This window comes from Xyrauchen texanus, chromosome 10, assembly GCF_025860055.1.
Source record: "Xyrauchen texanus isolate HMW12.3.18 chromosome 10, RBS_HiC_50CHRs, whole genome shotgun sequence".
NCBI lineage: Eukaryota > Metazoa > Chordata > Actinopteri > Cypriniformes > Catostomidae > Xyrauchen > Xyrauchen texanus.
The window spans coordinates 17,193,057-17,217,025 of NC_068285.1; the positions used below are offsets into that span (position 1 = coordinate 17,193,057).

Here is a 23,969-nt window from a genome sequence, read left to right on the forward strand (position 1 = left end):
TTTTTGGGGCTAATATTTCATATATAACAATGTTTTCTAGTTGTGGCTTTATTTAAAGGGATAGTTCACCCAAAAATGAAAATGCTCTCATAATTTACAAAAAAATCTTCGAGCTGAGTCTCCTCAAGCCCCCTGTGGAGAACAGCTACTCACTCAGGCCATAACTGAGGGTAAAACAAACAGAAAGTTACATTTATAACTTAAGCAGGGTGTTCCTTGTATTCCAGGACAAATATCTAAACATCCTTAAATCAATTCACTTTAGAAGAAAAATTGCATAAGATAACTATATAGGTACATTTTCTGATGAAAATATAAGTAGTGCTTGCCATGGCAAAACTCTTCACCAAGAGCCTCAGTACACTGCCCCAAGTGAAAAAATCATGAGAGGAACAGTCTAAAAATAATTCTGTTTTGCATTTTTATCTGATTTCAGAAGAGCATCTTGTATGCTTCAACAAAAAGGAAGTTTGACCTTTTGTGAAAAAAGATAACATGGTCAATGTCACAAATGTGCTTATTTGATTAGTTTCCTAAAAATAGTGCAGAAATGAATAGATTCCTTATTTTATGTCATAATGTTTCCTTTGCTTTCAATTTGTACAAATCTTAAAACTTAAATACAACTTTTTTATTAAATGATCATCCAAAACATGTCATCATACATCTACTATTTAGAGTCAAAGCTTACTGAACTACAAAAAAAATAAACTCACCTGTGAGCCTGGAGTTCGGGTAACATCCCCTAGAGTGGCGCTATTGGTCTTTAGATCCTTGAGCTGTTTCTCCAGCTGAGCTCTAACTCTCTCACTGTCCCTGAGTTTGCCCTCAGATCCCCTGAGACGCCCAAGCTCCTCCTGCAAAAGACTGTGCTGCCGTTGCAGCAAGGCCAGCTCGCCCAGCGAGCCCATGTCACTTGCACCATCCCGCGACAGGGAGCGAACCGTACGGGCCCCCGCTGTGGCCGGGGACACAGGGTTTTCCCGTAGACAGAGCTCTAAGATGGAGTCCTGTCGAATCACCACACCCTAGAAGAGTACATGTTTTAGAATGAGTTTTAATTTATTTAAATGATTCAAACTTGCGTGATCTATATGAGCACCACACCTCAATGCGTTGGGGCACAAGAAATAACCACTATGCCACTGCTCCAAAAGAGAGGAAAGGGCTTCATTAATTTGCCTTTATATGGCCTCAAAGCTAACAAATATGGATAAAAAGCCACAAAACCTTTTAATTCCACTAGTCTGCTCAAATGGATTCTGACAAACCTAAAATATTGAGCAGTTTGGTAAACCAATAATCTATATCATGTACAGTGAGGAAAATAAGTATTTGAACACCCTGCTATTTTGCAAGTTCTCCCACTTAGAAATCATGGAGGGGTCTGAAATTGTCATTGTAGGTGCATGTCCACTGTGAGCTGTGAGAGACATAATCTAAAAAAAAAATCCAGAAATCACAATGTATGATTTTTTAACTATTTATTTGTATGATACAGCTGCAAATAAGTATTTGAACACCTGAGAAAATCAATGTTAATATTTGGTACAGTAGCCTTTGTTTGCAATTACAGAGGTCAAACGTTTCCTGTAGTTTTTCACCAGGTTTGCACACACTGCAGGAGGGATTTTGGCCCACTCCTCCACACAGATCTTCTCTAGATCAGTCAGGTTTCTGGGCTGTCGCTGAGAAACACGGAGTTTGAGCTCCCTCCAAAGATTCTCTATTGGGTTTAGGTCTAGAGACTGGCTAGGCCACGCCAGAACCTTGATATGCTTCTTACAGAGCCACTCCTTGGTTATCCTGGCTGTGTGCTTCGGGTATTTGTCATGTTGGAAGACCCAGCCTCGACCCATCTTCAATGCTCTAACTGAGGGAAGGAGGTTGTTCCCCAAATCTCGCAATACATGGCCCCAGTCATCCTCTCCTTAATACAGTGCAGTCGCCCTGTCCCATGTGCAGAAAAACACCCCCAAAGCATGATGCTACCACCCCCATGCTTCACAGTAGGGATGGTGTTCTTGGGATGGTACTCATCATTCTTCTTCCTCCAAACACGGTTAGTGGAATTATGACCAAAAAGTTCTATTTTGGTCTCATCTGACCACATGACTTTCTCCCATGACTCCTCTGGATCATCCAAATGGTCATTGGCAAACTTAAGACGGGCCTTGACATGTGCTGGTTTAAGCAGAGGAACCTTCCGTGCCATGCATGATTTCAAACCATGACGCCTTAGTGTATTACCAACAGTAACCTTGGAAACGGTGGTCCCAGCTCTTTTCAGGTCATTGACCAGCTCCTCCCGTGTAGTTCTGGGCTGATTTCTCACCTTTCTTAGGATCATTGAGACCCCACGAGGTGAGATCTTGCATGGAGCCCCAGTCCGAGGGAGATTGACAGTCATGTTTAGCTTCTTCCATTTTCTAATGATTGCTCCAACAGTGGACCTTTTTTCACCAAGCTGCTTGGCAATTTCCCCGTAGCCCTTTCCAGCCTTGTGGAGGTGTACAATTTTGTCTCTAGTGTCTTTGGACAGCTCTTTGGTCTTGGCCATGTTAGTAGTTGGATTCTTACTGATTGTATGGGGTGGACAGGTGTCTTTATGCAGCTAACGACCTCAAACAGGTGCATCTAATTTAGGATAATAAATGGAGTGGAGGTGGACATTTTAAAGGCAGACTAACAGGTCTTTGAGGGTCAGAATTCTAGCTGATAGACAGGTGTTCAAATACTTATTTGCAGCTGTATCATACAAATAAATAGTTAAAAAAATCATATATTGTGATTTCTGGATTTTTTTTTTTAGATTATGTCTCTCACAGTGGACATGCACCTACGATGACAATTTCAGACCCCTCCATGATTTCCAAGTGGGAGAACTTGCAAAATAGCAGGGTGTTCAAATACTTATTTTCCTCACTGTATATCAGTGTTTTTAGACAGAGTTGGCAAATGTATTATACAATACACATACCTGTAGAGCGTGGAGCTGAGCACTGAGATTCACCAGCCTCTGTGACACCTCCTGAAATACAAACCAATATTGCAGCTTTCTAAATATAGCATATATATACACAGTTGTAGTATATGGAAGCCTAGATATATGGGCATCCTTAATAGGTTTATTGGGTATTTTGCTGTCATAAATTAAGTATGGTCTTGAATTAAATGTCAATACCTCACTTGGTGTCTTGTCCTCCATTTGATTCCCATTACCATCCTTTAGTAAAACAATTTATTTCAGAGTTATTCACACACAACCATAATTGTAAACCAGCCAGTTCAAAAAGCTTTCTTTTGTTAGTACAAATGCAGTCTTGCTATGTTTCTTTGAAAAGAGACATGAGGCACAGCTTTCAAGCAACGGTGGCGATTTGTGATGCAGAGTTTTTGGTAGATTCAGGTTGCTATGGAAACCTGCGAGTTTTAGATGGGCTTGAAAAAATGACAAATTTTCTTTTCTTTTTTCAGGATTACATAAAAGCTCAGCAATAGGACCATCTTGCTATGTACATCCTCATTAAATTGTAAGAATGTATGAGAATTATTTGAGGCTTGTGGATGTGGCTGAGAGAGAAGCAGACTACATCATAATGAACAGCTCATGAACACTTACAGTATCTAACATTAAGCTATTAATCTTTTCTCTGTGTGGCCATGAAGGCCTTATCCACAGTGGCGCCATCTTTGATTTTTAATGGGAATGATAACGAGGCTGTGAGGGATAGATTCACTGTACCATCTCTTCAATGGCACAAATGGCATAAAGCTGTATAAAGCCCCTAGTTCCCATCTGATGTTTCACAACTCATGTTGTCTGGAGTTTTTTTATATACTCAATGTCTTTGAAAATATATATTTTCAATGTTTTGTCTGCAGAATGATCTAAAAACATTTTAAACTGCAGTACAGCCCATTGAAGAGACTGTACGTCTATCCTTTGCAGCCTCGTTGCCATTCCCGTCAAAAATCAAAGATGGCGCTGCTGTGAATAACCATCTTTTTGCTTTACGTATACAGTTCTTATCTACAGTCAAATTTGTACATAAGACTAGATTAAGAAAATGAGAATGGTGCTAGTCCGTGCCAAACTCGCCACCATGATGCTACGGGTTTTGTGGGTGGTTGCCAGGACAGTTACTATAGGGAGTTCTGCTAAGCAAGGACCACTAAAATGTAATTGTTGATTAATATAAGTAGAAAGAATCTTTCGTTTACCTGAGCAGCTTGGTTCTCCTGAGAGCCATTGACTAACACCTCTTGGCCATCTGGAAGGAAGGAGAAAGCTCATTAGTCAGATTTAGCTATAGGGATATTATTCAGCTAATCAGAGACATCAAAGTCTAATTCATTTACATATTCATGCACATGATGCTTTTTTGACACTCACTGATTACTAGTGCTCCAGTGTGGTTTTGGTGGCCGTTGGAACTGCAGTGGAGAGGAACCTCGAAATTGGATCCTAATAGCAGCTCTGTCAATCTGTCCACTGCAGAGGAAGAGAAGAGTACATTGTGAAAACAAAAAAGGGAATGTCAAGTGATTTTTCATAAACAACAGACAAAGAATAAAGGCCCATTGGCATTTTTAGCACAAAACTACGTATGAACAAGAATCAGATTTCATTTAGAAATAATGCATTTGTATAAACTATTTCACACCAAAATGAAACACAATTTCCAAAATGTTGTACTATGATGATTTGTCATTTAATTTGGAGTCTGGGTCAGTTTTTTAATTATTCGGATACCACAATAAACCTTGATTGTTTTATTAATAATAATAATAAAAAAAATATTTACAAAAAATCATCTTTTGTATGTACAGTTTCTGGGTGTGAAAATTATTTTCATTAGTCAACTTATCATTATCATATCAGATTTCATAAAAAAACGTCCTTAAAACAAGATCAATGTGTCTTAATAGCAAAATTACAATTAAAAGACATTTCAGAGGACATTACCTGAATTAACTTTTTTTTTTTTTTTTTTACATTTTCCATACCCCATTAGTCCAATTTTGTTTTTCTTTTTTTAAGCATAAATCGGACAAAAATTTGCCAATGGGGGAAGAAAACATTTAATTTAAGATATTCTTATGAATTAAGAAATATCTTATAAGTGGTGCTTGCTTTAGCAAAGCATCACTATTATGATCTCACATACTGATTCTTCTTCTTCAGTACAAAATTTCAGTTTGTAACTCATCTCGCACCGTTTGTCGCAAACCCATGAATGAGGTGTCAAATCGACTGGCTTATGGAGGAGAAGTGTGCTCTGATTTTTTATAAGCGATTGGGTGAATGACGATCGCCTGGCAAATGAAAAATCAGGCCAAAATGTCCCATAGACTTCACATTGACATTCAATTTGTGGGATCATATCTCCGTATAAGAATGTCATAGAGACAACAGGATGGGCTCTTTTGCCTTGGGTTAGCAAGCTGTCTTTAAGTATCTCTATGGAAACTGCCAAGCCATGCCCTAGCAACCATCCAGGGCACCCTAGCAACCAACCCCATTGACTTCCATTCAAAATTGCTATTGGGATATCTTCAGATCACAATGTCATACAGACTTCAGGGTCGGCTCTTTTGACTCAGTCTAGCAAGAAGCCTTTTAAGAATCAAACTGACAACTGCCTAGCAACGAGATGGGGTAACTCTAGATACCGTAAATTAAAACACACATCTCTGACCCAGAACATCATAGAGACATGGGGGTGGGTTCTTTTGACTTGGGGTGTCAAGCAGCCTTTGTAGTATCACCCTGGTAACTGCCTTGAAACCAGATTGAACAGCCTAGCAACAAAACTTAAACACACATATTTCTGAACCACAGCGTTGTGGAGCCAAGGGGGTTGGCTTTTTTGACTCAGCATTGAAAGCAGACTTTTTGTTATTACCCAGGCAACTGCATAGCAACTAGATAGAACACCCTAGCAACCGTAGAACAACACTAATATCTCTGCACCAGAACATCTTACAGTCATGGGTGTGGGGTCTTTTCACTTGGGGCGGGGTACTGAGGCTCTTGGTAAAGAGTTTTGCCATGGCAAGCACTACTTATATTTTCTTCAGAAAATGTACCTATATAGTTATCTTATGCAATTATTCTTCTAAAGTGAATATATTTTTTTTTTAAGGATTTTTAGATATTTGTCCTGGAATACAAGGAACACCCTGCTTAAGTTATAAATGTAACTTTCTGTTTGTTTTACCCTCAGTTATGGCCTGAGTTAGTAGCTGTTCTCCACGGGAGGCTTGAGGAGACTCGGCTCTGAAGAGGTTTCTGGAACACTGTGGCAGTATGACCTCGTAACCTCCCATGACCTCCGCCAAGTCAGAGAACAGGGTCACCCGCTCCTGAAGCAGCTCTAAAACTTCCCTGTCCTTCTGCTGGATATCAGCTGAAATAATGTGAATGACACAGAGAGATCATGATGGATCGAATTGGGTATAATGTGTAATTTAAAGATAAGTATGGGGGCTTTAAAGGGCACTGAGATAAAGCATTGAAGAAAAATTCTTGTTTTCTGTAGACTGGGCAGAATCAATAAGGTTAAAATTATAACCTTGAAACATAAAGCTTCAACTTTCAAATCTTTTGTGATGAACCCTTAGTAGTAATTCATAATTTTCTATGTGTTTGTTCCAGTCTGAACAATGAATATTGAATTTTAATATGGCTTTGAGTGTGAATATACAGTATGTAAGTATAAAGGAATAGTTCACACAAAAATAAAAGATTCTGTCATCATTATCCTAAAATTTTTAAACCTATATGACTATCTTTCTACCATGGAACACATTAGGAGATAATAAGCAGAATGTTAGCATGAATGTGAGTGAATTTGTAGAGGGTGAACTATCCCTTTAAGTATATGTGTTGCAAGTAAACCTTTGAGTGTTCGCAAAAGGGCCTTGTCCTCTGTTTCTATTAGTGGGAATTCTTCTCTTGAGGGACAGCTGTGCAACAAAATGATAAAGGAGAATGGCCATTAGAATACAATATGTTAATAAAATTGCTGTAGGATTATATGCATGCAGCATGTATGTACATGTACCTGCTGATGGTTTGCTGAATGAGTCGTATCCAGGTGTTTCTGTCATCTTTAGAAGCAGCGTACAGCTCATACATCTCAGGTGGGCTGGATTCACTGCTGATGAGGAACAACCCTCGCTCCTGATTGGCTATGTCCCTCACCAACAGACTCTGCAGTGACACCACAGCGGATTTATCCTACAGAAACAATGAGAAGGAAAGAAAATACATATTTGGGCCATAACTGAGCAACTTCTGAAAAAAACTAAAAAGTAACAACAACTTATATATAGCAAACATATTGGTGCTTGCCCATTCAAAACTCGCTGCCACTATGCTAGGGAATTGCAATATGGTCGCTAGAATGCTCTGGGTGGTTGTTAGGTTTTTTCTAACGAGCCAAAGTCGAAAACGCCCACTCTAAGTCTAGATGATTCTCTGGCCTCTAAATATACCTCCTTCAATGTAAGTCTATGGGTTTTTTTCACCCCAGGGGTTGTTCAAATCCCTAACCTTAAATAAGTAAGAAATAATCACAGTAATGCTAATCTTGTGGTTATATTTCATGAATAAGACCCATCATCTTAAAGGAATAGTCCATGCACAAATTAAAATTCTCTCATCCTTATGCCATTCCAGATGTATGACTGCCTTTCTTCTGCTGAACAAAATAAAATCAAAAACAAAGATTTTTAGAAAAATATCTCAGCTCTTTTTGTCTATTCAATCTAAAAGTGATCCATATAACTCTAGTGGTTAAATCCATATCTTCTGAAGCAATATGATAGGTGTGGGAGAGAAACAGATCAATATTTAATTCCTTTTTTACTATACATTTTCCTCCCTGCAGAAGAATGTGATTTGCTAAAAATAAAATAAGAAGAATGTGTAAGTTTATTTTTTAAAAAAGGGCTTAAAGAATGATCTGTTTCTCACCCATACCTATAACATCACTTCTGAAGACATGGATTTAACCACTGGAGTCTTATGGATTCATTTTATGCTGCCTTAATATGCTTTTTGGAGTTTCAAAGTTCTGGCCACGATTCACTTGCATTAAATAGACCAACAGAGCAGAAATGTTCAATCTATTCATCTAAATCAAATTTTGTATTGTGTACAGCAAAATAAAGAAAGTCATACACATCTGGGATGGCATGAAGGTGAGTAAATAATGAGAGAAATTAGATTTTTGGGTGAACTATTCCTTTAAAGAAGGAAATCTTTAAACGAAATTGAATTAACTTACCAAACTGGCAAAGATGAACCTCTGATCTTTCTCTTGCAAGAATACTAGAATGTCAGTCATCAACAGAACCTGAACATCTAGAAAAAAAAGAAAGGAAAAATAAAATGGGAAATATGGTGTATTAAAACACACACAAACAAAGCTAATGCAATAGCTCATCTGTCTCTCTCCCTCTCTCGCAGACAAATCATATCACACATCATACTTCCTTTTCTCAATCACGTGAACCCACATTCTTTCCCTGTGCTCCAGCACATTGTTGTGTACCTTTGAGTCTAGAGCTGGGTGTTTTCCAGAGCAGTGTGCCCTCGTGAATCAGCTGTCTGCGTAACAGTTCAGCCGGTCTGAACAGGGCTCCGGAGCGGAGTTTGGCCTCGGCCCGCGGGTCAACCCTGGAGCGGATCTCCTGCAGTCGTTGTGTCCTTTCCAGTTCTAATACTTGCTGATCCACTGAACAGAGCAACTCACGTATATGAGACAGAGCCTGAGACACACCTGAGGCTTCCTCTGGGTTATCTGTGTTGTCACACACACAAATCAAAGAACTTAACTCCAGTGCTTTTAAAGGTAAAGTGTGTAATTTCTGCACCAAACAGAATTGCAAAAAGAATTACTGGTTTCAAACAAGTTTCCCAAACACTCCCCTGTCTTCCATTGGTTGGACAATAAACATGCCTTTTATAGCTGTCGCCTTCCTAGAAAATGTGATCTCACTGATCACTTGAACTGCTGTCAAAGGGCATATTACATCCAGTTCATACAGTATATCATATAAGAAGAATGTGTAGAAAGTTTATAGATGAGGGAGTTGGAGGGGAGTGGCTGTTTGAATAGTATTGAAATGGGTAACTTTTTACAAGCTTCTTTTGTCTCACCTTTGGTGTTGTCATGGATACGTTGCACCAGAACAGGATATTTAGTGATGCGCTGAGTAACCAGCAGAATGCACTCCTGAAACCCGTGACGACGCATTAGTGGGCCGCGACTTGCCCTCTGAGAGAAGACAGAAGGACAAAGACAATAATAATTGGATGTTTAACTATTTATTCACTGAAGATTTCTGCCTTTGTGTCTAAGGGATGTTGAAAGTACTGGTACTACTAAAGTAAATTAATACTAAAGTCAAAACATAAGTAAATACCACTCTTTCAATAATATTGTATCTGAACACTGCAAGAAAATTATCTTGACCATATAAAGCTTGACATGAAATAATAGTCAGAAAACGTTTTTAAACTGAGCTTTTTTTGAACGTATAAAAAAACAAAATACACACACACACATTTCACATTTTAAACATATCTTTTAAAAATTAGACATCAGTATTTTCAAAGCTATGTGTTTTTATTGTGGTGGACATGAATGAAATGTCAGGATGATTGAGAGATTTGCTTCAAAAGCCTGAAGATAATATTTGATACACATTTTGAACATCATTTTTCTATACTATAATTTTTTTTTTTTAACCAAGCACAAGTTACTCATTTTAAAATATCAGTAACAATATAGATTTCACAGCAAAAAGACATGTGTGTATCATGTATCAAAAATGATACACATGGCTTTATAAATTTAAAGAGTAAAATATCTAAAAATCTTGAGAAGCAAAATTGCATAAGATAATGAGAGTTGATTTCAGAGAATGTATATTTAAGTGTATTTTAGCTTTCTGCACTATACTACATTGATATAATTTTAAGGATTTTAGACATTTAACTAAAACAAGTGAAAAACCACTAATTAAAAACTCATTAAGAACACATTTTTTACAGTATAGTACTGAGTACCGACTCAATTCGGCACTGGCTTCTTTCACCGCAGTCTGAACATGCACTGTTAATCCAGCCGCTAAGACAATAATCTTTGTACACCCATTACAGAAATTACTTTATATCTGTTAAAGGGATAGTTCACCCCAAAATGTAAATTCTCTCATCATTTACTCGCCCTGATGTTATCCCAGGTGTGTCTGACTTTCTTTCTTCAGCAGAACACATTTAAAGAAAACTAGAAAAATATCTTAGCTCAGTAGGTCCTAAAATGCAAGTGGATGGTGATCAGACTTTTGAAGCTCCAAAAAGAACAGACAGCCAGCATAAAAGTCATCTGACTCCAGCGGTTAAATTAACGTCTTCTAAAGCAATACGATCACTTTTGCTGTGAAAAAGATTAATATTTAAATACTTTTAAACTATACATTATTGCTTCCGGTCAGCAGCAGTATGCACGTGTGACATAATTGTGTTGGCATGTTCACGCGAGAACTGACGCAAGTGCGACACAGCCGAAAGAGCAGCGCTGTCTGCAACTGAGTAGGAGGAACGCTGTACAGAAGCTTTGTTGGTTTTGATCTGTATTTGTATCTGATTCTTTACTCACAATGGTGTGTTTGTGTACATATCCTGGATGTCTCAACTGAGAGAAGAACGTGAGATTATGTTCGTAATATACCAACGTAAATTCGTCACACAAGAGACCGCGTGAACTTAAAGCTCTCATGAATACGTATACTGCTGCTGACTGTAAGCGATGGTTTAGAGTTAAAAAGTACCTAAATATTGTTCTTTTTCACACAAAATGTGAGAGTATTGCTTTAGAAGACATTAATTTAACCGCTGGAGTCATATGGATGATGTTTATGCTGACTGTCTGTGATTTTTTGGAGCTTCAAAAGGTCTGATCACCATCAACTTGCATTTAACGGACCTACTGATAAGATATCTTTCTTCAAATGTGTCCTGCTGAAGAATGAAAGTCATTCACACCTGGGATATTATGAGGGTGAGTAAATGATGAGAGAATTTTTATTTTTGGGTGAACTATGCCTTTAAAATGGTCAATCATCAAGACAGACATGAAAGGAAATTTCATGCTGACCTAAGCTGGTCATTTCAGCAGAGTTGTTCTTACCCGTATAAAGTGCTGGAGTCTCTTGTCTCTGGCCAACAGCTCTTTGTAAAGTTTGACAGCCTTCATATGACGACTGCAGAACTCGGCGTAGGCCTTCAGCATCTCTTCAGCACGCTGACCTGAGAACTTAAGTGCACACACAGTACTGACACAATGAGCATTTCTTTTCTTGAAACCTGAAAGTTTTTAACCTCCCAGTCTCATACACTTGGAGAGAATGACACAGTGTGTCTCTTTCAATCTGTCCTTCTTTCTTTCATTTTGACTTTCCACTGACATTCACTCAGAGACATGACATCACATCTTTCACCTCCAAAAATTGTGCATTTATATGTGACATTTTAAACTGGCATTCAAAACAAACAAGTTAATCCAAAATCCATATGGCAGGCCAGTTGCAACCACATGCATTTACAAATCCGACATACAAGCATTGAAATCCTGTTCCACCCACAAAAACACATCTACCTGTTTTATGAGCACATCACTGATCTGGGTGATGGTGAAATTGTTTGGGCTGTCAGGTTGAAGGCTGTGAGCTCGGCGTGCGAGGAGCTGTGTGAGGAAGTTTGTGTGTAGCGTCAGCAGCCGATCCAAGCAGGGGAACAGTGCATGCACCACTCCTGGCTCCAGTTGCACTTCCTCCAGCATTCCCCTCCTGAACACCCCATCCATGATCCGCAGGGTCCGCACGTGATGGATCTCAGTCTGGATCAGCTCTAAACAGCATTGAGAATAAAATCAGAGAGATATGTTGCTATAATCAGGGTTCCAACAGTCATGGAAAACCTGAAAATACCAGAGAATTAAAAAAAACGTGTTTTCCAGTCCTGAAACATTCATGGAAATTGATAAAATGTCAGAAATTATGGAAATATCCATAATCTATATAATTTTTCCTAATTGTTCCTCAGCTCTCATATATTTTATGAGTTTGGCATTGCTCTTGTAGAATAAAACAGCCTAGCAAGCCATAATGATGTTACACTAGTGAGTGGTTCTATGTTTTGTGTCAGTTCTTTTCAATCACTTAGTTAAAGCGGCTCACAAATAGGTCTGATTAATTTGCCAATAGGTCTAAATCAGAATTATTTAAAAAAAAATCGATATCCCCAACCCTCACCTTAACCCTAACCTTAAATTCATGTAATACATATTAAGTACACCAGCAATGCTGTTCACCAGCAAAACTTTATTGGTGAAGCTGGTTGACCAAGGAAGTATTTCTGGTTTAGCAAACTAAGAAGCCTGCTGGAGACATCAGCACAGCAAAAAATATTTTTGAATTAATATTTTTGACTTATTTTCCAGTAAAAATAAACAAACATCCTTCAAACAAGATGCATTCATTCAAAAACAAAAATTTGTAAACAAAAGAATAACCTTTTTGCTAATGGAATAAGTACAAATAAATGTCATTTCCAAGAAAAGGATCTGCACTTTGAAATCACATATTGATGATAATCCAAAACATTCATGTTTACAGCAGTGAGATAAGTAGTGTTTTCAACCAGGTCACAAAGATCTATGTCAATGGCCCATCTACATTCATTAACATTCTTTGATCCTGGATATAAGCACTGTGATGCAGGCCTTTTTCTAACCATAGATGACGTCCTGTCTCTTGATGATGTCTTTACGGTGGGTCTGCAAGTAGGCTGTGTCTACGGCCATGCTCCAGGAATCCGCCTCGAAGTCCTGGCCCTCAAACTCCAACTCTTCAAGAAAAGAGGTGAAGTACTCCTCTCCTAAATGTAAAACAAATAATAAGAATAATCATTCCTATTTTACACCTTCAGATTTTGCAGACTAAAAACCAAAATAAAATGTAGATCTAATTTTTATAAGAAATACACTTAATATCGAAATGTTTACCAAAGAAACTAAAAAAAGCTATTATACCTCTACGTTTGAGGAGTCTTTGTATGTGTCTGTGTGTGTGTATATACTATATTGTATTGTACTGCACTGTATTGTTGTATGTTGCAGCCTTATGCTAAAATTATTTAAATAATGTTTTTCAACAGATCAATCTACACTCCATAAAAGCAAAAAACTAATTTTTATTGCAACTTTATTAAAAAGAAAAAACTGAAATATCACATTGACATAAGTATTCAGACCCTTCACTCAGTACTTAGTTGAAGCACTTTTGGTAGCGATTACATCCTCAAGTCTTTTTGTGTATGATGTGACAAGCTTTGCACACCTGGATTTGGGGATTTTCTGCCATTCTCTCTGCAGATCCTCTCAAGCTCTGTCAGGTTGAATGGAGACTGTCGGTGGACAGACATTTTCAGGTCTCTCCAGAGATGTTTGATTGGGTTCAAGTCTGGGCTCTGGCTGGGCCACTCAAGAACATTCACAGAGTTGTCCCTAAGCCACTATTGCATTGTCTTGGCTGTGTACTTAGGGTAATTGTCCTGTTGGAAGGTGAACCTTTGCCCAGTCTGAGGTCCTGAGAGCTCTGGACCATGTTTTCATTAAGGATATCTCTGTAATTTGCTGCGTTCACCTTTCCTTCAACCCTGACCAGTCCCCCAGTCCCTGCTGCTGAAAAACACCCCCACAGCATGATGTAACCACCACCATGCTTCACCGTTGGGGTGGGATTGTGCAGGTGATGAGCGGTGCCTGGTTTCCTCCAGACATGACACTTGGAATTGAGGCCAAATAGTTGAATCTTTGTTTCATCAGACCAGAGAATCTTGTTTCTCACAGTCTGAGAGTCCTTTTGGTGCTTTTTTGCAAATATAATAAGGAGAGGCTTCCATCTGGACACTCTGCCATAAAGCCCAGATCGGTGGAGTATTGTAGTAATGGTTGTCCTTCTGCAAGTTTCTCTCATCTCCAAACATGGTCTCTGGAGCTCAAACAGAGTGACCATTGGGTTCTTGGTCACCTCTCTTACCAAGGTCCTTCTCCCCTGATTGCTCAGTTTAGCCGGGCAGCCAGCTCTAGGAAGAGTCCTGATTGTTCCAAACTTCTTCCATTTAATAATTATGGAGGCCACTGTGCTCTTGGGAACCTTCAATGCAGCCGAAATTTGTAGCCTTCCCCAGATCTGTGCCTCAACACAATCCTGTCTCTGATCTCTGCAGGCAGTTCCTTTGACCTAATGGCTTGGTTCTTGCTCTGATATGCATTTTCAGCTATGAAACCTTATATAGACAGATGTGTGCCTTTCCAAATCATGTCCAATCTATTGAATTTGCCACAGGTGGACTCCAATTAACAAGTAGAAACATCTCAAAGATGATCCAGAGAAATGGGATGCACCTGGACTAAATTTAAAGTGTCATAGCAAAGGGTCTGAATACTTATGTCCATACAATATTTAAAAAAAAATTTTATTATACATTTTCAAAAAATCAGTTTTTTGCTTTAATATTATGGGTTATGGAGTGTAGAATGATGTGAAGAAAAAAATTAATAATCATAATTTCAAGCATTTTAAAATAAGGCTACAATATAACAAATCGACAAAAGGTCGGAATACTTAATGAATGCACTGTATATATACAGTATATATATATATATATATATACAGTGCATTCATAAAGTATTCAGACCCCTTCATTTTTTTCCACATTTGTTAAGTTGCAGCCTTAAACACAGTACATATATATATATATATATATATATACACACTACCGGTCAAAAGTTTTGAAACACTTACTCATTCTTTGTTATATTTTTTTTATTCACATTTTAGAATAATTGTAAAGTCATCAAAACTATGGAATAACATAAATGGAATTATGGGAATTATGTTGTGACAAAACAAAATCCAAAATAAATCAAAACTGATTCATAGTTTCACTTTTAATTGACTCCATCACAATTCCAGTGGGTCAGAAGTTTACTTTCACTAAGTTAACCTTGCCTTTTAGCAGCTTGGAAAATTCCAGAAAATGATGTCAAGCCTTTAAGCAAGCTAATCAGTTGCTTGACATTGCTCTTTGCAAGACCTCAGAAAAAAAACTGTGTACCTCCACAAGTCTGGTTCATACTTGGGAGCAATTTCCAAATGCCTTAAGGTACCACATTCATCTGTACAAACAATAGTATGCAAGTATAAACACCATGGGACCATGCAGCCATCATACTGCTCAGGAAGGAGACACATTTGGTCTCCTAGAGATGAACGTAGTTTGGTGCATAAAGTGCAAATCAATCCCAGAACAACAGCAAAGGACCTTGTGAAGATGCTGGAGGAAACAGGTTGACAAGTATCTATATCCACAGTAAAATGAGTCCTATATCAACATAACCTGAAAGACTGCTCAGCAAGGAAGAAGCTAATGCTCAAAAACCACCATAAAAAAGGCCAGACAACAGCTTGCAAGTGCACATGGGGACAAATATCTTATCTTTTTGGAGTAATTTCCTCTGGTCTGATGAAACAAAAATGGAACTTTTTGGGCATAATGACCATCATTATGTTTGGAGGAAAAAGGTTGAGGCTTGCAAGCCGAAGAACAGCATCATGTTTTGGGGGTGCTTTGCTGCAGAAGGGACTGGTGCACTTTACAAAATAGATGGCATCATGAGGAAGGAAAATAATGTGGATATATTGAAGCAACATCTCAAGACATCAGCCAAGAAATTAAAGCTAGTTGCAAACGGGTCTTCAAGTGGCAAAATCTCTTAAGGACAACAAAGTCAAGGTATTGGAGTGGCCATCACAAAGCCCTGACCTCAATCTGATAGAACATTTGTGGGCAGAACTCAAAAAGTGTGTGCGAGCAAGGATGCCTGCAAACCTGACTCCGTTACACCAGTTCTGTCTGGAGGAAATTTGGGCCAAATCTGGGACAAAATTCCAGCAACTTATTGTGAGAAGCTTGTGGAAAGCTACACAAAATGTTTAACCCAAGTTAAACAATTTAAAGGCAATGCTACCAAATACTAACAAAGTGTATGTAAACTTCTGACCCTCTGGGAATGTGTTGAAAGAAATAAAAGCTGAAATAAATAATACACTCTACTATTATTCTGACATTTCACATTCTTAAAATAAAGTATTGATGTTAACAGTCCTAAGACAGGGAACGTTTTCTACAGTTAAATGTCAGGAATTTTGAAAACTGAGTTTAAATATATTTGGCTAAGGTGAAAGTAAACTTCAACTGTATATATATATATATATATATATATATATATATATAGAGAGAGAGAGAGAGAGAGAGAGAGAGAGAGAGAGAGAGAAATCTGTGGTATGTCCTCATTCAGACAACTATGTGTGTGTCTCACCCTCATCATTGAGTGAATCCATGGACATGGTTCTGTTCTTGAAGTTGAGGGAGTCTGTGGATTGAGACAAGATCCTGCGCAACCCCAGAGGAGAGTCATCATTCAGAGTCCTACACACATGCACATGCATACAAACAGATACAACATATATACACGCATGCACCCCAACAATCCCATGCAACAGACACAAGTAAAAAACGTACAAACACACACACACACACACACAAAACACAAAAACCCATACAAATAAAATTAGTGGATGAAATGAATTATATATATTATAAAAGTATAAAAAATCAAATAAATACAAAATAACAAATACAAATAAATAATGAAGATAAATCGAATACACTGACTAATAAATAACATTAAAACAAAATGCTTACATTAAACTAAAACAGCCCCACAAAACACACACACACACACACACACACACACACACACACACACACACACACACACACACACACACACACACACACACACACACACACAATCATTATGAGGACTCTCCATAGACATAATAATTTTTATACTGTACGAACGTATCGGTTACCTAACGTAACCTCGGTTCTCTCTAGATGTAAGCTAGCTTACGCTACGGGAAAGATTCATCTTTTCTGAGATATTGAAGCCAAAAAATTATCCTTAATTTTTGTATCCATTGTCAACGCAGTGCGGCAGCTGCAGACCTTGAGCGGGCTAGCTAGCGAGCTCATAGGTTGCTCTGTGGCAACTGCTGCAGCCTATAGACGAGCTTGGGCGAACTCGCATCCAATGAGAGGCGTCCGCGCGCTCACTGCATCAAAGCCCGCCAAAATGGCCGTGACTAGAGTGCATATAAGCGTAGTTCGTAGGCTGGAACCCTGGTTTTCATTGACTGAAGCGAAAAGTCGCTGCGTGGCGCGAGCACGGCCGGCTACGCAATACTCGTTCCCTCATCTAGAGAGAACCGAGGTTACGTTAGGTAACCGATACGTTCTCTTACGAGAGGTTCTCTCGTATTGCGTAAGCTAGCTTACGCTACGGGAACCCATTGTCAACGCCGTGCGCGCCTGACCACACAAAAACTGACCACAGGCCGAAAACCGGAGAGCCCTCGCAGACCGTGCCCCAACCCGTGTTGGACGCGTCTGTCGAGATGACTTTTCGGCGAGATACAGCTCCCATTGTCACTCCCCGCTGATACCATTCGGCCACTGTCCAGGGCTGCAGAGCTGATATGCAGGTCTGAGTCACCTTGATGGGCTGGCGGCCTGTGGCCCAAGCCCGGCGAGACGCGGGTGTTTAGCCAATGCTGAAGCGGCGCATGTGCAGTAAACCCAGCTGAAGTACTGCTGCGGCTGAGGCCATGTAACCTAGCACTCTCTGGAATTTCTTCAGAGGCGTGAGGCTGTTCATCTGAAAAGATGCGGCTAGTCGCTGAACACGGCGTGCGTGCTGTGTAGATAAGCGAGCCGTCATTGCCACGGAGTCTAGTTCTATTCCCAGGAAGGAAATGGTCTGACTGGGCTGTAGTGAGCTCTTGGTCCAATTGACTGCAAGACCCAAACTGTTCAGATGGCTGAGGAGAACTGCTCTGTGAGACAGAAGCTCCATATGTGACTGAGCCATAATCAGCCAGTCGTCCAAATAGTTCAGAATTCGCAAACCCTGACTCCGCAGGGGTGCGAGCGCCGCATCCATGCACTTCGTGAAAGTACGGGGTGCTAAGGACAGGCCGAACGGAAGGACGGTGTATTGATAAACCTGGCCGTCGAAGGTGAATCTCAAGAATGGCCTGTGACGGGATTTATCTGAATCTGAAAGTATGCATCTTTCAGATCGAGAGAAATAAACCAGTCCCCTGGCGCACATGCGCGAGGAGTTTCCTGATTGTAAGCATTTTGAACGGTCTTTTTGCAAGCACCTTGTTCAAAACCCTGAGATCTAATATGTGTCTGAGGCCGCCGTCTTTCTTGGGAACAAGAAAATAATGGCTGTAAAGCCCCGACTCGCTCAGAGAGGGTGGCACTTTTTCTATGGCCCTTTTGCACAGAAGGCTTGCTATTTCTGAACGAAGCATGCACGCTGCTTCCGTGTTCACAGTGGTTTCGAGCCAGCTCTGAAGCGAGGGGCGGCGATCGAACTGTAGCAAATAGCCCTGTTGTATTGTGCTTAACACCCACTTGGATATCCCTGGAATAGCTTCCCACGCTTTGAAGCGTAACGCTAGAGGGTGAATGGCCAATTGGCTCTGATTGCCTCACACAGAGCGCTGAACAAAATGTGTGAGAGCGTTTAGTGTGTTCATGCATGATTGCTCGCAGACAGCATGAACAGGCTGTTTTGTGAGTGACTTCCCGATTGGAATGAATGGGGAAAGAGTCACATCTGTTACGTGATGCGCAAGCATAGTCATGGGCACGGGACTTACACACAGAGGAATGGTTGCTGCCGTGTAACAGAGCGGGCAGAGAATGGGCGCGCGCACGCATTTGTGGGCGCATTTATTGACTCTAGCGCTCGAGCGGTTCGTAACCGCTTTATGTGAGCGTGCTCTGGTGGGGACACGAGACATGCAGTGCTTGTGTGCAGAAGTGAACACTGGATTGTGGGCACATTTTCTACACATAGGGCTGGTCGTGTGACAGAGCGGGCAGAGAATGGGCGCGCGCACGCATTTGTGGGCGCATTTATTGACTCTAGCGCTCGAGCGGTTCGTAACCGCTTTACGAGACATGCAGTGCTTGTGTGCAGAAGTGAACACTGGATTGTGGGCACATTTTCTACACATAGGGCTGGTCGTGTGACAGAGCGGGCAGAGAATGGGCGCGCGCACGCATTTGTGGGCGCCTTCATTGACTCTGACGCTCGAGCGGTTCGTAACCGCTTTATGAGAGCGTGCTCTGATAGGGGCACGGGATGTGTTATGCTTGTGTGTAGGGGCGAACACTGGGTTGTGGGCACTTTTTCTACACATAAGACATGTTTGCTCTTTACAAGATTTATTTGGGTCGCCGTGAAAACGGCGTTTGAGTGCAGGCAAGCGGGCAGTGTCACCGGCTTGTTGGCTGCTAAATTCACCACTGTAGTAGCCTGAGAGAAGGGGACTGACAGGGGGCAAAGCTTTGACGGTGGTCCAGCCGCGGCAGGACTGAGCCGTCGTTTGTTCAACAAAGTTAGGAAGACTTCGGTTGCTCTGGTTTCAGCGTTACCTTAAATCGAGGCCCGCGGGGGGGCGGCGGTCTGCGGCGGCTGTCTGAGCGCTGATCGAGGGCGGCCGCCCTGTCGACGCTGAGAAGTCTTGAGTTTGTTGAACTGGGCGCTGTGAAGAGGCTCGTGCAGGAGGCTGATCACGTGAGCGGCCTGCAGAGGAGCTAGCGCGACGCGGCAGGAAGAGGTTCATGGCTTGGGTGGCTTTCTGGACTTCTGAGAAGCGGTCAACAATGCCACTCACCGCGGAGCCGAAGAGACCGGTCGGAGAGAGCGGTGCGTTGAGGAACGTGGAGCGCTCTGCTTCTCCCATGTCGGCTAGTGTTAGCCATAAGTGTCTCTCGGTCACAGTCAGCGAGGCCATGCACTTCCCTAGAGCTTGGGCTGCAGCTTTGGTAGCGCGAAGGGCGAGGTCTGTCGCGCTCGTAGATCAGTAACAGCCTCTGGGTGCCTGCCTTTCTCATCCCACTCCCGAAGAAGGTCTGCTTGTAGGATCTGTAAAACGGCCATTGAGTGCAGAGCAGATGCGGCTTGGCCGGCGGCGGAATAGGCGCGGCCAACATAGGCGGAAGTCGCTCTGCAGGCCTTAGACGGGAGCACAGGCTTGGAACGCCATCTCGCGGAGGGCGGACAAAGGTGTGCTGCTACCGAGTCCTCGACCGGGGGGATGGAGGAGTAGCCTCTCTCAGTGGCGCCGTCCACCGACGCGAGAGAGGTGGAGACGTGGGAACGGGTCCTGGCTGAAAAAGGAGCGTTCCACGACTTTGCAAGCTCCGTATGTAATTCCGGCAGGAAGGGAGCGGCCCGGGCCGCGGGTGTAGAGCGGCGATGGCTTTGAAGAAAGCAGCCGTCGAGTCTGTTGGGTGCCTGCTCAGGGGGCGTTGACCACTCGAGCCCGAGGCGGTCGACGGCCTGTGTGAGGAGGCGTGTTAACTCCCCTTCGACTCCGGCGCGGGTCCTGCTGGATTCCATGGGCCGAGGAGGAGGCTTGGGAGCCTGTCCACTCCTCGCTGTCCGAAGCCATGATGGAACAGCGGCCCTTATCCTCCGCCTCGTCATCCGAGATGGCAGCAGTGCGGCCGCTCGGCGGCAACTGCGCGTCCCGGGGGGGCGGGGAGGGTGAAAGCGATGCTCGAGGGAGAGGCTCCGGCGAGGCAGTCGCTTCAACCACAGTTTCCGGCAGCCTTTGTGAGCGGCGCTTCTTCCTGCGCGGCTGACGTGGCGGTTTCTGCTTTGACCGCTTCGAGTCGAGCCCGCAGGGTCGACATCGGTAGCTCCTCGCAGAAATCGCATCCGCCCTCAGTGAGGGCGAGCTCTGCGTGCCCCAGTCCCAGGCAGAGAGCGCAGATGATGTGGCGGTCTCCTGTGCTGAGAAGGGCGCGACATGAGGCGCAAGTGGAGCGAGGCATCTTGAAAAAGACGCTCGTACTCTTTTGTGAATAGTTCGTGAGAACTAGCTTGCTGAATAAAAGGATACATCGTCGGATGGCGTAGCTCGCAGGATGGCTGAAGGTGGCTGAGACGGCCGGCTTCTTCTAGCGCCGTCCACGCTTGCTAGATGCGCCTCGAACGGCGACGCGGCTTCCAGGTCAGCGATGCATAGAGCTTCGCTGAAGAGATGAAAATCAGGGTTCCAGCCTACGAACTACGCTTATATGCACTCTAGTCACGCCCATTTTGGCGGGCTTTGATGCAGTGAGCGCGCGGACGCCTCTCATTGGATGCGAGTTCGCCCAAGCTCGTCTATAGGCTGCAGCAGTTGCCACAGAGCAACCTATGAGCTCGCTAGCTAGCCCGCTCAAGGTCTGCAGCTGCCGCACTGCGTTGACAATGGATACAAAAATTAAGGATAATTTTTTGGCTTCAATATCTCAGAAAAGATGAATCTTTCCCGTAGCGTAAGCTAGCTTACGCAATACGAGAGAACCTCTCGTAAGAGAACTATAGATTCTATTTTCTTAACCCTACCCCTAAACCTAACCTTAACAAAAAAACTTTCTGCATTTTTACATTTTCAATAAAACATTGTTTAGTATGTTTTTTAAGCAATATGAATAATGGGGACACTAGAGATGTCCTCATCAACCACATTAATAGCACAATACCCTTGTAATTACCAGTTTGTAACCTAAAAAAACACACACGCATGCGCAAAACTACAGTAACAATTACACCATGATGAAAACTGCTTCATGAACACTTTTCACAGACCAGCAGTGAGCAGTGTAAATCTAGAAAACTTGTTTCCTTTATGATTCTCTTTGTCACTTTGAACACAAAAGTAGATGTTAGACAGAATGTTAGCCTCATTCACCATTCATTTTTTTTACATATTTATTTCCAAAATGAAATTGAATGGTGACTGAGGATAACAATTCGCCTAACATCCCCTAAAATTCCCTGTTTCACAAAAGTACATGCAGGTTTGGATAGACATGAGGTTGAATAAAGGCCGCACGCAACATACTTCATGCAAGTACGCAAACACAGACGTGAGCACTTGGCCAACGCATGGTCACATTGCACATACATTACGTTTGCTCTTGTGTTGTCCAGTCCGCAAGAGGGTAATAGATTTTTTTAGGCGTGACCACGAAACCGGTGCTGCGTCCGAAACCAGTATTTTATAGATCCATGTCCGAAACCAGGAAAATGCTGCCTTTGGAGGCAGAATGAAAATAAGGTGCTTTTCATACAGTTCGGAGACCAGTTTCCTTAAGAGATCCATTCATTTAAAACAGCTGTCAGTTAAGCCATTAACTGATTAGGCAGCAAGTCAGCTGCCTACATTTTCGGATGCAGTCCGGATGTGGTAGATGAGTCTATAGTTGAGGAGTGGGGAGAGACACGGAGCAAAACCAAGATCATTTGAATGGGCTGGGGACAAAAAGTCGTATACATTTTTAGAAAATATTCATTTCAAATTGCTGCCCAAGTCCGCCATGATAGTTGTTGATTGAAAGAAGAAAATCCGCTCTAGTGCCCCTTGAGGCAATGCTGAGAATGCAGCATGCACTAGTGTTGGGTTATGAATTGAGCGTTGACACATTTCACAATGCAATGATGCGTGAAATCGAGCTTGCGTAACGAGGTGCGTTTGCGTTCACGTACTTGCGTAAAGTATGTTTGGGCCTTAAATGTTAAGATTTTTATTTTAGGTTGATGTATTCCTTTTAGAGGGATGTCTATCTGTCATTCCTGTCACTCACCCTGCAATGTTGTTGGTGGACACGCTCTTGGACAATAAGAGAGAAGAGCGTCCACGACGAGCACCGAGTAGTGATTGACGAAGGCTGTCTGAGGGGTAGATGGCTGAGCTCGGCCTTTCCTTTAAATGGGCTTCAGAGACGCAGAAAAAGAGATTCAATTATTAAATATCATGTTTGGACAATTTTGGAAAAGTAAACCTCATGTCCATTCCATTCTCACCTTTATTCCTCAGTGTCACGTTCTGATAGGCTGAATTGTTTCTGATCAGTGCCAGTTTCTGTTGCTATTATGAGAGATACAAACACATCAACACAATGACATTTATACCAGATCGCATCATTTGGAGACACCACATCAAGGGCACTGACACAATTAAAAACATTTCGACTTCTACATCTCACATTTATTCAAAGTTAGTAGTAATTCATGTCAGTTGTAATTCCTGTAACCCATGTGACATGTGTGTGCACTAATAGCTGGACATCCAACCCACCTTTTGTTTCATTTTGACACAGTTTGGTAATGTGTCCCTGCAGCGGTTGTGGATGGTGACATTACATGCTGAAAATTAAAGGACAAAAAGAAAGAAAACCATTATTTCATACCCAATTTTTAAATGGAGTTTGTCCACTTCTATCAAATAGCAAAATCTTCACACAATCACATATGCATTGAAATGTGATAAATGTGATCTCCTCACGATCATGTTCATAAAATTCACAAGAAGTTAAATTTAACTTTAAAGAAACTGAATTTGAATCACTCTTTTTTTAAAGACATGATCAAATGTTTTCATTAATGGTCGATACGGCAGATACCTCTTTTTAATTCAACAGTATAATGGTAAATATTCAATTAATAAATCTAAGATATACAATACCAATATGTCGTATCTCTTTTTCTCCTTCTTGACCTCTGTCCATGTCTGCGTTAAAATGTGTGCTTCTAGTTCGGTTTTACAGCATGCTACTATTCGCTTAAAGTTTTCTCAGGTTACATGTTTTGCTTTTGTCTCTGGACCCCTATTGTTTCAGAATGGCTTTGCTTCCTGTTTTGAGGGTGGTTGGGAAGGAAGAGGGATGGGGGCTCCGGCGGGGTTTC

At 41.6% G+C, this 23,969-nt stretch overlaps 1 protein-coding gene across 2 annotated transcripts in view; it reads right to left on the minus strand.

Annotated features, from left to right (window-relative positions):
- Positions 1-23,969, minus strand: part of arhgef1a (Rho guanine nucleotide exchange factor (GEF) 1a) — a 76,234-nt gene that overhangs the window by 5,992 nt on the left and 46,273 nt on the right. For both annotated transcript variants that reach the window (XM_052135975.1, XM_052135976.1), the window contains 18 exons: positions 23,362-23,429; positions 23,088-23,151; positions 22,868-22,997; positions 16,464-16,573; positions 12,812-12,955; positions 11,676-11,926; positions 11,208-11,333; positions 9,173-9,290; positions 8,565-8,813; positions 8,298-8,374; positions 7,071-7,246; positions 6,905-6,972; positions 6,225-6,413; positions 4,397-4,495; positions 4,225-4,274; positions 3,185-3,226; positions 2,981-3,031; positions 717-1,028 (listed from right to left, as the gene is read on the minus strand). In XM_052135975.1, coding sequence (XP_051991935.1) covers positions 717-1,028; positions 2,981-3,031; positions 3,185-3,226; positions 4,225-4,274; positions 4,397-4,495; positions 6,225-6,413; positions 6,905-6,972; positions 7,071-7,246; positions 8,298-8,374; positions 8,565-8,813; positions 9,173-9,290; positions 11,208-11,333; positions 11,676-11,926; positions 12,812-12,955; positions 16,464-16,573; positions 22,868-22,997; positions 23,088-23,151; positions 23,362-23,429 — 2,324 coding nt within the window. The remainder of the gene's footprint in view (positions 1-716; positions 1,029-2,980; positions 3,032-3,184; positions 3,227-4,224; positions 4,275-4,396; positions 4,496-6,224; positions 6,414-6,904; positions 6,973-7,070; positions 7,247-8,297; positions 8,375-8,564; positions 8,814-9,172; positions 9,291-11,207; positions 11,334-11,675; positions 11,927-12,811; positions 12,956-16,463; positions 16,574-22,867; positions 22,998-23,087; positions 23,152-23,361; positions 23,430-23,969) is intronic.